The sequence below is a fragment of the Grampus griseus genome, assembly GCF_964374135.1.
Source record: "Grampus griseus genome assembly, chromosome: 5".
NCBI classification, from domain to species: domain Eukaryota; kingdom Metazoa; phylum Chordata; class Mammalia; order Artiodactyla; family Delphinidae; genus Grampus; species Grampus griseus.
In genome coordinates, this window is record NC_138998.1 from 24,957,783 (window position 1) to 24,973,050 (window position 15,268).

The 15,268-nt window shown below is 37.9% G+C and overlaps 1 protein-coding gene across 1 annotated transcript in view; it reads left to right on the forward strand.

Moving 5' to 3' along the window:
• The window catches only part of GK5 (glycerol kinase 5), a gene marked incomplete at its 5' end in the record, with an annotated part of 72,901 nt that overhangs the window by 38,563 nt on the left and 19,070 nt on the right, over positions 1-15,268 (forward strand). Inside the window, 6 exons of the mRNA XM_082654139.1 lie at positions 6,284-6,359; positions 6,924-6,985; positions 7,455-7,528; positions 7,733-7,793; positions 9,204-9,330; positions 10,538-10,642. Of these exons, the coding sequence (XP_082510265.1) occupies positions 6,284-6,359; positions 6,924-6,985; positions 7,455-7,528; positions 7,733-7,793; positions 9,204-9,330; positions 10,538-10,642 (505 nt within the window). The remainder of the gene's footprint in view (positions 1-6,283; positions 6,360-6,923; positions 6,986-7,454; positions 7,529-7,732; positions 7,794-9,203; positions 9,331-10,537; positions 10,643-15,268) is intronic.

Consider the following 15,268-nt stretch of genomic DNA (forward strand, 5'->3'; position numbering starts at 1 on the left):
TGTATATGTATATAGAATCACGTGGCTGTAAGGCAGAAATTAACACAACATTGTAAATCAACTATACTTCAATAAAATATTTTTTTAAAAAGCAAATGAGTGGAAAAGATTTCCATGCAAACAACAACCACAAGCTAAGTGACTAATGTCAGACGAAACAAACTTTAAAAACAAACAAAAAAAATGTTGCTAGAGAAAGTAAGGGCATTTTATAAGAAGAAGTCCATCCATCAGAAATATATAACAATTGGGACTTCCCTGGCATTCCAGTGGTTAAGACTCCACACTTCCACTGCAGGGGGCACAGATTCCATCCCTGGTCAGGGAAGATCCAGCATGCTGAGTTGCGCAACCAAAAAGTATATATATGACAGTAATGCACATAATAACAGTGCTCCGAAATACAGGAAGCAAAAACTGACAGAACTGAAGGTGTAAATAAACAGTTCACCAGTGGTAGTTAGAACAACTAGAGAGAAGATCGACAAGGAAATAGAAAACTTGAACAGCATAAACCAACTAGACCTAATAGACATTTATGGAAAACTAATAACAGCAGAATATACATCCTTCTTAAGTGCACATGGAACCTGCTCCAGGATAGAACATATGCCACACCATAATACAAGTCTCAATAAATTTAAAAGGACTGAAATTATACAAAGTATTCCTATGACTACAAAGGAATGAAATTAGAAGTAAGTAGCAGAAAGAAATTTGAGAAGTTCAAAAATATGTGGAAATTAAACAAAGCACTTTAAAATAATCAATGGGTAAAAGAAGAAGTATCAAGAGAAATTAGAAAAATTTTGAGATGAATGAAAATGAAAACACAGTATACTAAGATATGATGTAGCAAGAGTAGTCTTTACAGGGAATTTTAGAACAAGACTATATTACATAGAGAGACTACATGAAAACAAATCTAATATTCTCTCTTAAGACACTGGAAAAAGGTGAGCAAACTAAACCCAAAGCAGGCAGAAGGAAAGTAATATAAAGGCTAGAGTGAAAATTGATGAAACAGAGAATCGAAAAACAGTTGAAAAAATCAACAAAACCAAAAGTTGGTTTGAAAAGATTAGCTAGACTGACAACGAGAAAAAAAAAAGAGAGAAAGATCCAAATAACTGAAATTATGAATGAAAGAGGGAACATTAATTCCAACTTCACAGAAGTACAAAGCTCTATTAAGCAATACTATGAACAAGTGTATGCCAAATTAGATAACTTAGATAAAATGGAAAACTTCCCAGAAATGCACAGACTACTCAAACTGACTCAAGAAGACATATACAAGCGGAATAAATCTTTTGTCCTTTAAAAAAATTAGTACATGTTAATTTTAGAGGAGTTTTAGGTTTACAGAAACATTGAGCAGAAAGTACAGAGTTCCCATATTCCCCCCAACACGGTTTTCCTGTTGTTAACATCTTGCATTAATATGCTCCATTTGTTGCAATTGATGAATCAGCAGTAATACATTATTATAAAATATTATTAATGTAATGTATCTATGATTACAGTGTCATACAAAATAGTTTCATTGACTAAAAATCCCCTGCACTTCATTTATTCATCCCTCTCCTCTTACCCCTGAAACCCTAGCAACCACCGATTTTTTTTTTTTAACTGTCTTTATATAGTTTTGCCTTTTCCAGAATGTTGTATAGTTGGAATCATACAGAATGTAGCCTTTTCAGACTGGCTTCTTTCACTTAACAATATGCATTAAAGGTTTCTCCATGTCTTTTTGTGGTTTGATAGCTTATTTCTTTTTACCACTAATTAGTATTTCATTGTGTAGATGTATCACAGTGTGTTTATCCAGTCAGCTATTGAAGGATATATTATTGCTTCCAGTTTTTGGCAATTATGAATAAAGCTGCTGTAAACATTTGTGTGGAGGTTTTTGTATGAACAAATTTTCCCTTCGTTTGGGTAAATACCTAGGTATGTGATTGCTGGATCATATGGTAAGACTATGTTTAGCTTTGTAAGAAACTGCTAAATTGTCTTCCAAAGTGGTTGTACCATTTTGCATTTCTACCAACAATGAATGGGAGTTGCTTCACATCCTTGCTAACATTTGATGTCAGTTTTGGATTTTAGCCATTCTGATAGGTGTGACATAGTATCTCATTGGTTTAATTTGCAATTCCCTAATACAGGGGTCCCTAACCACTGGTACTGGTCGGCGGTCTGTTAGGAACGGGGTTGCACAGCAGGAGGTGAGTGGTGGGCAAGCGAGCGAAGCCTCATCTGCTGCTCCCCATCACTCGCATGACCGCCTGAACCCCCCCCCAGCCGCCGTCCATGGAAAAATTGTCTTCCATGAAACTGGTGTCTGGTGCCAAAAAGGTTGGGGACCCGCTGCTCTAATAGCATATGATATAGAAATGTGACTCTACTCTCATTTCTTTTCCTTTGCATTGACAAGGACCTCAGGATATATTGACTAGAAGGGATGAATACAAACATCCTTTTCTCATTCCTGATCTTGGAACAAAAGCTTTCAACATTTCACATTTAGTATAAATTTCTTTAGCTATCCTTTATCAAATTAAGGAAATTCTCTACTTTTCCTAGTTTGCCAAGACATTTTGTTATGACTGGATGTTGACTTTATCAAACACATTTTCTGCGCTTATTATCTAGATGTGACAACCTGCTTGGCGTTTGTAGGGCGTCTTAAATTCATTGTTTGATATCTGTTGTTGATTTGGAAAATTTCTCAGCCATTATCTTCAAATATAAATTTCTGCTGCATTCTGCTTATCTTCTTTCCTTCTGAAAATCTGATTACATGTATGTTAGACCTTTTGACTAAATCCTTTTTGTCTCTCACTCTGTCTTACATATTTTATATTCTTTGGTCTCTATGGACTTTATTCAGGATATTTTCTTCTAACCTTTCTTCCAAATCTCTTATCTCTTTGTTTCTAATGTGCTATTATGAAAACCCGTCCATTAAGTTCTTAATTTTTTTAGTTCTAGAATTTCACTTGTTTTCCCCACATAATTAGCATGGTATTTTAAAAGTCCATGGCTATTAATTCCAATATCTGTAGCTCCTATGGACTGTCTCTTTCTCCTCCCCCCACCCCCTGCAATGTTCTCTTGTTTCCTTGAATGCCTGGTTACTTAATTGGTTTTTTAAACAATTTTAAGCCACTTTATTGAGGTATGATTATTGGCATACAAATAGCTATGCATATTTAATGCATGCAACTTGATGAGTTTGGTGAACCTGGCTACTTGTTTGTATGTATGTGTGTGTATATATATACATATATATGTGTGTGTGTGTGTGTGTGTGTATATGTGTGTGTATATATATATGAACTAGACATTGTATTTGTGAGCTTGTGTGTAGAAATTACGAGAGCCTTAACATATGTTGCTCTGGATAGGATCTATGTATGCTTCTTCCATTCTTCTATGCACCAGCATTATCTCAATTCAATTTAATGATTGAGATGGTTCAAAGCTGAGTTGGAGTTCCTATAAGAGCCCATCCTTCTAGTTTACCCTTTCTCCGAGGGTAGAGCCATTTGGAGTCTTAACCCTATGTGCAGAGGATTGCCCTTGGTCCTCCTACCTTAGGAAGCCCTGATACCTACTCTGTGTCCATCTAGCCTCACAAGGGCCTACTACCTATCAATCAGAGGGCCTGGCTCTCAAATATTTTTTTAAATAAATTTATTTATTTTATTTATTTATTTTTGGTTGCATTGGGTCTTTGTTGCTGTGCGCGGGCTTTCTCTGGTTGCAGCGAGCAGGGACTACTCTTTGTTGTAGTGCGCGGGCTTCTCATTGTGGTGGCTTCTTGTTGCGGAGCATGGTCTCTAGGCATGCAGGCTTCAGTAGTTGTGGCACCCAGGCTCAGTAGTTGTGGCGCACAGGCTTAGTTGCTCCGCGGTATGTGGAATCTTCCCGGACCAGGGCTTGAGCCTGTGTCCCCTGAATTGGCAGGCAGATTCTTAACCACTGTGCCACCAGGGAAGCCCTCAAGTATTTTTTGAATGAGCAAATGAACTTACTACCTGGCACACAATATTGCTACTTGCTGAAATACAGATTAACCTTTGTCTAATCTGAAACAAATTTTAGAATCACAATTTCTAAATTTAAGAAGAGTTTGAAATCTAATAATATTACTTTAAGTACTCCATATTTAAGTGGTATAGTACTTGACTCTTTAAAATACTTGTTATAAGTAATCTACAGATGACTTCTTTTTTTGGAACTCATGTCATCTGTCTTCATTTTTTTTTTTTTTTTTTTTTTTGCGATACGCGGGCCTCTCACTGTTGTGGCCTCTCCAATTGCGGAGCGCAGGCTCAACGGCCATGGCTCACGGGCCCAGCTGCTCCATGGCATGTGGGATCTTCCCGGACCGGGGCACGAACCCGCGTCCCCTGCATCTGCAGGCGGACTCTCAACCACTGCGCCACCAGGGAAGCCCATGTCTTCATTTTATTGATCCTTTCTACTGTTAAAATATGATTCATTGTTAAATGTCTCCATTTGCTGTTTTTTTAAATCTCATTTATTTAGCAAGCTTTATTTTTTTAACATCTTTATTGGAATATAATTGCTTTACAGTGTTGTGTTAGTTTCTACTGTATAACAAAGTGAATCAGCTATATGCATATGTATATCCCCATATCCCCTCCCTCTTGCCTCTCCCTCCCACTCTCCTTATCCCACCCCTCTAGGTGGTCGCAAAGCACTGAGTTGATCTCCCTGTGCCATGCAGCTGCTTCCCACTAGCTGTCTATTTTACATTTGATAGTGTATATATATGTCATATTCCATTGTATATATGTGCCACATCTTCTTTATCCATTCATCTGTCGATGGACACTTAAGTTGCTTCCATGTCCTGGCTATTGTAAATAGAGCTGCAATGAACATTTTGGTACATGACTCTTTTTGAATTATGGTTTTCTCGGGGTATATGCCCAGTAGTGGGATTGCTGGGTCATATGGTAATTCTATTTTTAGTTTTCTAAGGATCCTCGATACTGTTCTCCATAGTGGCTGTATCAATTTACATTTCCACCAACAGTGCAAGAGGGTTCCGTTTTCTCCACACCCTCTCCAGCATTTATTGCTTGTAGATTTTTTGATGATGGCCATTCTGACAGGTGTGAGGTGATACCTCATTGTAGTTTTGATTTGCATTTCTCTAATGATTAGTGATGTTGAGCATCTTTTCATGTGTTTTTTGGCAGTCTGTATATCTTCTTTGGAGAAATGTCTATTTAGGTCTTCTGCCCATTTTTGGATTGGGTTGTTTTTTTGATATTGAGCTGCTTATATATTTTGGCAATTAATCCTTTGTCAGTTGCTTTGTTTGCAAATATTTTCTCCAGTTTTTTTTTTAACATGTGCTATATGAAAGGAACCCTCCTAGTGCTGGGGTTATAAACGCAATCTAGTTCCTGCTCTTAAGGAGCTTAGGGAAGTAATGATGCTATGAGATAATGGCTATATGGAAGTTGACCGTGTGGTACTGGGTTAGGCACACCCAAGAAATGCTAGTCTTGAAGGACAAATAGGAGTTGAAGAGGTGATCAAGTAGGATTTGTGGAATTGTTTTCCAGTAAGTTAATGATATCTTTACAAGCATGCCAGTTTCTCTATTGGCTAGTTTAAAGAGGTTTTGATTCTTTTGTTTCTTTTGGTAGATTTTTTTCTGTGACATTCCAGGTAAGTAATATTTTAGGCTTTAAAGGCCATGAGGATTCTGTCACAAACAGTCTGCCATCGTAGCATGAAAGTAGCCATAAATAATACGTAAATAAATGAGCATGGCTGTGTTCCAGTAAAACTTTATTTAAGGACATGGAAATTTGAGTTTCATATACTTCTCATCTGTCACAAGGTATTCTTTCTGTTCTTTTAACCACTATAAAATTACAAAAATGTTCTTAACTTGAGGTACAGACAACAGGTTGGATTTGACCTATGAGCCATACTGTGCCATCCCGTTTTAGACTTTCTATATTTAGACATATTTGTATATCTAAACTGAAAAAGAGATACACTTTGTTTTTTTCATCACAAAAGTAAACATTCTTGGTGTAAAACTAAAGCCTTTCATACCCTATAGTAATTGCTTAGAACCATTGGGGGTAAATTCTAGAAATTATTTCTCTATGTATATATTAATTTTTATAAAAAATGGGATTATATTGTATTTAGTGGTTGGCACTTAGTCATGCACTTAATAATTTAGCCTTTTGAATTGATTTTGTGCTGTTGTGTTTTCAAGGTGCGAAAGGCAATAGAAGAAGAAAATTGCTGCTTTGGGACTATTGATACCTGGTTGTTACATAAGCTCACAAAAGGTAAAGATGATTTGATAGATCTGTATCTCAAGTAAGTAGAATTTGACTGACAGAAATGACTTATCTGAAAAAAGTGGAAGTTTGAAACTTCCCATATCCCAGACATACTGTTTCTTTGGTACCGTAGTTACTTCATATTATACTAAAGCTAGATTAATTTCAGATTTATTCTAAGAGGAGGGTGATTTTAAAATTGTGATGAAACCTCAAACATAAGATTGAGGAACAGTCATAATTTCGAGAGTGGTAAGACTTGAGTTCAATTCCTAATCTACCACTTTGCAGCTATACCTATAGTATAGCTGTAGGTAATCACGTTGCTTCTCTGAGCCCCTTTCCACATCTTTAAACTGGGAATCATGATATGGAAATGTGCCTGAAAGTGCTTTTGTAAAGTATAAAATTTCAAAAAGGTTTAGTGGGAAATTGCTTTGGAGACTTTGCACTGGAAATACACATTTTGGAATGAATTTGAGGGCAGACAAAAGTTGAGACTATAAGCTAGGGATAGGTGTTGATTTATGCTACCTGATCATAAATAAATTGTTTCCAATATAAATTTAGGTTCTGAATTTGCCACAGATTTTTCAAATGCCAGTACAACTGGACTTTTTGACCCATATGAGGTAAAGTTTTTTTCCCTTCTTTTTTCTTTTTGAATTTATTTATTTTATTTATTTTACTTTTGGCTGCATTGGGTCTTCATTGCTGCTCACGGCCTTTCTCTAGTTGTGTCGAGCAGGGGCTACTCTTCGTTGCGGTGTGCGGGCTTCTCATTGCAGTGGCTTCTCTTATTGTGAAGCGTGGGCTCTAGGCGCGTGGGCTCTAGGCGCATGCGGGCTTCAGGAGTTGTGCACGTGGGCTCAGTAGTTGTGGCTCGCAGGCTCTAGAGCGCAAGCTCAGTAGTTGTGGTGCATTGGCTTAGATGCTCCTGGCATGTGGGATCTTCCCAGATCAGGGCTCAAACCCGTGTCCCCTGCATTGGCAGGTAGATTCTTAACCACTGAGCCACCAGGAAAGCCCCTTCCTTTCTTTTTGAGTCACCAATTTTTCTGTAATTTAGCTTGGATTCTGATGACATGTTTCTGTGCTCAGATGTGTTGGAGTAAGCTCATCACCTCCCTGCTTTCAATCCCGCTCTTTCTGCTGCCTCCCGTGAAGGATACAAGGTAATAATGAAAATCAGACATAGAAACCAGCAAAATTGTCCCTGAATTCACCTGGCCTGTGTGGGGAAAAGCATCTTATTATACGTTTGAGGTGCTTGTATGTTCATTATGTAAGTTTTTGGCCTACGCTAAAAACAATTTGCTGAATTTTAGAATTAATATTTCTAGAACTATAACTTACTTTTTAACCAATTTTATTTGAAGCCACAATTTTGGATCAGTGGATGAAGAGATATTTGGCGTGCCTATACCAGTAGTGGCCTTGGTAAGTAGAAAACTTGAGGGCTTCTCCTTGTATAGTATGAACTAAATGAATGTATATGAATAGTTGTTAGGATTAGATTTAAGAAACAAAAAAGGTCCTTGCAGAATAAAGTTAAAGTATCTTTTTTCTTTTTAACTTAAAGGGCTCTCAATATAATCAGAAATGTTCTCCACTTTCTGGAAAAGGGACCCGTGGGCCAGTGTTCTATCATGGAAATATTTTATAACCTTTTCTGACTTCTCTATATATAGTTTTTCAGAAAACTGTGTTAAATTTTTTTAAAGTGTTGTATTTTGAGTAATGTGTGGCTTGTATTTAATACTCTGAGATAAAAAACCGTGATGGGGCCAATGCTTAGTTTATATATGACATAGTATAATGATAAACCGTGATAGGGCAATTAAAGTAAAGAAGAAATATATTTACATTTTATAAAATCCTTCATCAGCATCTACTTAGCTGGTAAAGAATTCGTGGATGAGTGAAAAATTAGCTGTTTCTGATTTTTGAGGTTTCTTTCTTGATTATAGAAACTCAGATCTTGCCTTTAATTTCCTGTAACAGCTTAAACAGGAGGTATAGAGCATCTGTCCCTAGATGGACAGTCACTATGGTAGGTGGAGAAATCAAGTGAGGGGAGGGGAATTAAATTCTCAAGTTACAAATTCCTGGAGAGGATCAGTCTTAGTAGGCTCAGGTTTAGATTAAGGTATGGCTAGAAGACATAGATTAGTGAGAAAGCATTCTTCAGATGAGTTTTGGTCCTTAAAATATTGCTGTATATATATCTACATGTAGTTACATTAACCAAATGTGATAGGGAAGTCCCTGGTGGTCTAGTGGTTAGGATTTGGCACTTTCACTGTCATGGCCTGGGTTCAATTCCTGGCTGGGGAGCTGAGATCCTGCAAGCCGTGAGATGTGGAAAAAAAAAAAAAAGTTATAATTATTTTTAACAAAAATGTTTGTTTGGGAAATGTATATTTTTAACCTACATCTACTTATACACCTATCTCTCTTATTAAAAGAGAAATTTGTGTGGCCAGTTATTTTGACTAATGAATGAAAATGCTTGCAAGTTGCAAATGAACCATCTTAGTTGTTTTTTTCTGGACAAATTTTTTTTTTCTGGACAAATTTTATTCTGACTTTTATTTCTAAGATTATTCTTATGATACTTAAAAGTGGTGAAGTAGGTAGACTGCTGAAAATTCCTGAGACACGTTAGTTATCCCCATAACGTTAGTCCTAGAGAGACTCCTATCATATAGTTGTTGCTCTCTGTTTCCTTTTTTTAAGGAAAAGGAAATAAAATGGTGGACCATGAGAATACAATAAGTAAAACAGTGGGATACAGTGAAATGGAACACTGCTAAGGGCCCAAGTTCTTACTTTGAATGTTTTTGGCAGGTTGCTGACCAGCAATCAGCCATGTTTGGAGAATGCTGCTTCCAGACAGGAGATGTGAAGTTAACCATGGGAACTGGGACATTTTTGGATATTAATACTGGAAATAACCCTCAACAGAGTGTTGGAGGTAGGTAGTTAGAATATATCCTATTTATTAACAAAATATCCCTTCTTTTTACTTGTTTAACTTTTGTGACACTATTTTATTATTTTATATTAAGGATATTGTCTAATATTTTTCATTATTCTTCTTAGAGACAGTTAATCCTCATTTCCCTTTTTTCTTAAATTAAAAGCACTAAAAAATGAGGAAGATTTTAGGGAAAAGTTCAGAAAGACTAGGGTATTTTGGTCAGCTTTCCAAATATTTACCTATAATACATGTTATATTTGTTGAAAACATCTTTCTAGGCCTCTAAAATTTCTTTTATGTGTTAGAATTTCTTCTTTTTGTGATACTTTTTGGCGGTGGTACTTCTCAACTAGTGATCCATGCATATTTAGGGTTTTAATGACAATTGCTAAGAATTTGCTCTCTCTAATGGAGGAAATCCTGGAATGCACAAACCAAGAAATTTAGATTGTGTAACTACACCCAGGAGAGCTTGGGGCTCTTAGTCTGAGCTCTGGTCTCCTAACATGGTTACTAAGAGGTGGATTTAAAAATGTTTTTCTTGCCTTTCATCCCCCCTAAAGTTCTTCCTTTTTCCCTAACTGGGAAAATGAAAGCTGGAAAAATGATCATTATAAAAATTAAATTAAATGAAAAAAAAAAAAACAGAAGAATGATCATTGTTTCTATTTAGGAACGTTGTTTAGAAACTACAGATAGGGTACTTCCCTGGCAGTCCAGTGGTTAAGATTTTGCCTTCTAATGCAACAAATTCAATAAAGAGTTAAAAAAAATTAGTAACTACAGATAAATGCAATAGCATGGTTAGTTGTCTGACAAACCAATCTCATAATAACCTTTAATTTCTCAATTAAAATATTGTTTCTGTGTTTCTAGAGACACAGATATGCTTGTAGCTACTAAAAGCTAATATTTATTGTTCTTTTTCTATGCCAGGCACTGCCCTAAGTCCTTTTTCAGTTTATTTTCACAGAAGCTCTCCGAGGTAGACCACTTTACAGTCGAGGAAACTGAGACTAAGAAACTAGAAACTTGTAAGACCACACCTAGAAAATGAGAGAGGGCTGGGATTTGAACTCAGGCAGTCTGACTCCACAGGCATGTTGCTAGTTTTTGAGATAATCAAATTGTTCCACTGTAGACTTCTCTGTAATTAATTCACTATTTATTGTGTAACTTATATTGTTTATTTGTTTTTAAGGCTTTTATCCATTAATTGGGTGGAAGATTGGGCAAGAAGTGGTGTGCTTAGCTGAAGGCAATGCAGCAGACACCGGTACTGCCATACAGTGGGCTCAACAGTTAGGTGAGTCGTCTGTTTCAACAGATTTCATAGGCCAGACATAACTCAGGAAAGCCACAGGATCGCAGATCAGCACGAATGGATGATTCAAATGAAACGAAATAAAATGACGTGCTAGAAGAAAATACAGGATGTTATTTTTATGACATTGGGATGGTAAAAGGCTAGGCATTAAAGCCAGATACCATAAAGAAAAAGAATAATAGATGTAAGTATAGAAAACATTAGAACGTGTAGGGAGAGATGCTGTAGCAAAGTTGAAAGACAAACTGGTAAGGACAATTTGTAGCATATGTTAGAAAAATTTAAAAAGATGACCAAAAAATTGGACAAAAGGCAGAGGAATAGGTATTTTTTAAATCAAGTGACTGTTAAAATATGCTGTTTAAATTCAATAATCAAAGAAATACACATTTAAAAATTGATGTCTCCTATGATTGTCAGAAGTTAATTACTTCTACGATGCTCAGCATTGATGGAAACGTAGAGAGAAAAGTATTCTTGTTTTCCATTGCGATGAACGTTAATTAGTATGGCCTTTCTGGAGGGCAATTAGGCAACATGTATCATTTTATAGAGTACAGACCCTTGGCCCTCAGGTCTATTCTTTGTTTCCTAAGAAAATAATCATACAGGTGTGCAAAGACATGTGTACATACATGGGTGTTTAACACGGCAATTGGAAATAAGTTCCTGTCTAATAATAAAGCGTTAAGTAAGTAAATGTCAGTACATCCATATAGTGGAACGCTGTACAAATAACACAAATACTGTAGTCACAAATAACCGTGTAGTTGCACATCTTATTGACATGCAACATTGTCTGTGATACATTAAGGAAGGGATGAAGCAGTCGCAGAACAGCCTGTATGAATATTTTTTGCTTTTTTTTAAAAGCAGCTTTTTGAGATATAATTCACATGCCAAATAATTCACTTACTTAAGGTGTACAATTCAGTATTTTTTAGTATTTTCACAGGGTTGTGTAGCCATCACCACAATCTAATTTTAGAATATTTTTGTTCTCCATAAAAGAAACCCCCCTACCCCTTGGCGGTGACTCCCTGTGCTACCCCCCAGCCCTAAGCTACCATTAATCGACTTTCTGTCTCTATGGATTTGCCTATTCTGGACATTTCATATGGATGGAATCAAGCAATATGTGGTCTTTTGTGACTGGCTTCTTTCACTCAGCACATAATGTTTTCAAGGTTCACCCATGTTGTAGCATGTATCATTACTTCATTTCTTTTCATTGCTGAATAATTTTCCACCATATGGATGAACCAGCATTTATCCATTCAACAGTTGATGGCCATCTGGGTTGTTTCCACTTTTTGGCTGTTGTGAATAATGAAGAGCCTATATATTATATAACCATATTTAATGCATACAGTATGTAGTGTTATATACCAACGTATTAACAATAGTTATGTCTGATGATTAAATTATGAGGGGCTCTGCTATCTACTTTGCTGATTTGAACTAAGCTGATTTGTTTAAAGACAAAGATAATTCTGTTGGCAGAAAACATACACTTCAGGAGGAAAATGCCAATCCATTTCTTCCTTTCTCTCTCTTTCTCTATAAGCCTGCACCTGCATTATCATCATAAGATTACTTATTAACAACAACAACAAATTGTTTATTTGGAAGCTTTTTATCACTTAAAAGTCTCTTCTTCCTTAAATGTACTTCTTTTAATTTTTTGGACATGTATCTTTAGTCAACTCAGAATTATCAGAAATAGAAAATATAGGTTACCTATTTCTTCTCTTTTAGTTATACCTTTTATTAATTTTACTCCTTCCCCCCGCCAAAAATAAGTGCAAAGAAAAAGCAGAATAATTTCACATGCCTCATTAAAAAAAAAATCTTTCCCAAGTTCCTTTGACATCATGTACACATTGTCAGGGGGAATCATTTCCACTGCTTTGCTGGGTTGGGGCTCATTCACTGTGATTCTCAAATGATGAAAACTCTTTTCTGGGGGATGGAGCTAAATGGCCCTGACCTAGAAAAGCGGTGTGATTTCCAGTGGACACATAAGCCCCTCCTAAAGACCAGTCCCATCTCTGGCAGGAAGCAGGACCATTTGTCTGACTGGAGAGAGAGAGAATTCAGAGTTGAATTATTTACTTAAAAATTTCAATCATTGGCAGAGCTAAACATCACTGGTATACATCTGTCTGAAATGTAAAAAAAAGTTGACCTTTATTTGAATATATCTCTTTCTGTTCTGAGAATTCACTTTAATGAATATATTGAGAAAATAACTGAATTATGTTCAGGAGAAACACAGTGCATAAGAGCCTGAGTGACCCTGTCATTTCCTTGAAGATGTGTATTCTGAGAATTTATGTCTGTGTGACATGCTGGGTTTGTTCCACTCTGAATGGTGGCTTCCTCCTACCCCTTTACTGGGTTGAATGCCTCAGTCGAGCTCAGGCACGAAAGCTCTTTTAAGCCACTTTCATCTTGGCTTTCAGATTTATTTTCTTAATCTTTTTCACACAGGCCAATTCTCTCACTTTTTTCCCCCTTGAGTCCCTATGGGATCATCTCTTTTTCCTTTTCATCTGGTCCATCTCGGCTCCCCTTCACTCTTTGTTCTCTATTTTGCTATCTCAATCTTAGAAATATTTCTATGTCTTCCAGCTTTTATTCAGTTAACAAGTAGTTAAGTGCTAAGTACGAACCTGGACCTGTACATGCTAGGAGACACCAGTGGATGAGACAGTCACTCCCTGCCCTCACGGAGGTTATAGTCTAGCAGGAAAGAAGTATATTAAATGAATAATGGAAAAAAACAAAAGAAATTAGTATTAAGTACCAGGAAAGAGAAGTAGAGGTAGAATCAGTGATCTCTTTCTAAAGGGAGGGCTTTGTTTGGTCTGGGGAATCAGAGGGCTTCTTTAAAGAAGTCATGTTTCAGGCTTCCCTGGTGGTGCAGTGGTTAAGAATCCGCCTGCCAATGCAGGGGACACGGGTTCGAGCCCTGGCCCGGGAAGATCCCACATGCTGCGGAGCAACTAAGCCCATGCTCCACAACTACTGAGCCTGTACTCTAGAGCTCGTGTGCCACAACTACTGAGCCCGTGTGCCACAGCTACTGAAGCCCACGTGCCTAGAGCCCGTGCTCCGTAACAAGAGAAGCCCCTGCAATGAGAAGCCCGCGCACGGCAACAAAGAGTAGCCCCCGCTCGCCGCCATCAGAGAAAGCCCCTGTGCACCAACGAAGACCCAACGCAGCCAAAACCAATAAATAAATAAATAATTTATTTTAAAAACAGTCATCTGCAACTAAAAAAAATAAAAAATAGAAAAAGAAGTCGTGTTTCAGCTAGGACTGAAGTTAGAACAAGAGTGGTTGGACAGATAGGAGAAGCACTTGGTCAAGGAGCAGCCCAAGCAGAGAGGACCAGTGAAGAAGGCCCTGAGCAGGGAGAAGCATGGCCTATTTAAGGAACTGAAAGAATGCCCTATTTCTTTTCTACAACTGAGACAGTTCCCATCTCTGTTGTCCTCCGGTAACTTGGGTCAGGGGACATCGTTTCCCTAGCAATTCCACTTTTAATTGCTACATGTCACATCTGCCTGCTCCAGGCAAGCCCCATCAGACTCCCAGTATACATTGTAAATTACCCAGGACTCTTGTTTACTAGAAATAAAGGAAACTGATTTCTTCTCTCTGGGTCTCTTCCGAAGAGAGATAACAGCCTCTCTCATTAGAGGAGATGAGATAAACATTCTCTCATCTAGGAACTAATTAGGTGGTGGTGAATGGTTACATGCTATTGCTAGTGAGTAGGGTTTTTGTTCATGGTCTTGCATCCCCCTTGCTTCCTGCTGGGATGACACACAGTAAGATAAATATGGCTGCAGCTGGAGTGGAACCCAGCCATGAATGAAACTTTGAGTTGTCAAGGAGACTGTGCAGACCCAGGGTCTGTAGAGGGCACCAACTGAGTGTTATTGGTGAAAATACCAGAGGCTGGTGAGGACCCTGTAGATGTTCTCTATGGATCGAGCCGGCTGAGTCAAGAGAAAATCCCCTCAGATGTGGAGAAGGAAAAGCTGGGCCTCCCCACTCCTGGGAGAACCTGATAACAGTGGTCATCAGTACTGATTGGTCTGAATTGCTCCTCTTCCAGGATAAGTGGAGAGGCCTAATCTTTCTCATACTCTGAGAAACCCAAGAGCCAAGGGTATTCATTCCCTTACCTCTCACTGCCTGCCAACCCCATAAGCCTGACCTGAAGGAGAGCACAAAGCATTCAAGAACATCCAGTACCTTGAAGGAGGGTGACCAAGTTCGATAAAGCACAACAGGTGGCTCCCGCAGAGGCAGATGTCATGGAGGAAACAGAAGATTAAAATAACAACAACAGTGGGCTTCCCTGGTGGCGCAGTGGTTAAGAATCTGCCTGCCAATGCAGGGGACACGGGTTCGATCCCTGGTCCAGGAAGATCCCACATGCCACAGAGCAGCTAAGCCCATGCGTCACAACTACTGAGGCTGCGTTCCACAACAAGAGAAGCCACTGCAATGAGAAGCCCACGCACTGCAATGAAGAGTAGCCTCCGCTCGCCGCAACTAGAGAAAACCTGGGTGCAGCAACGAAGACC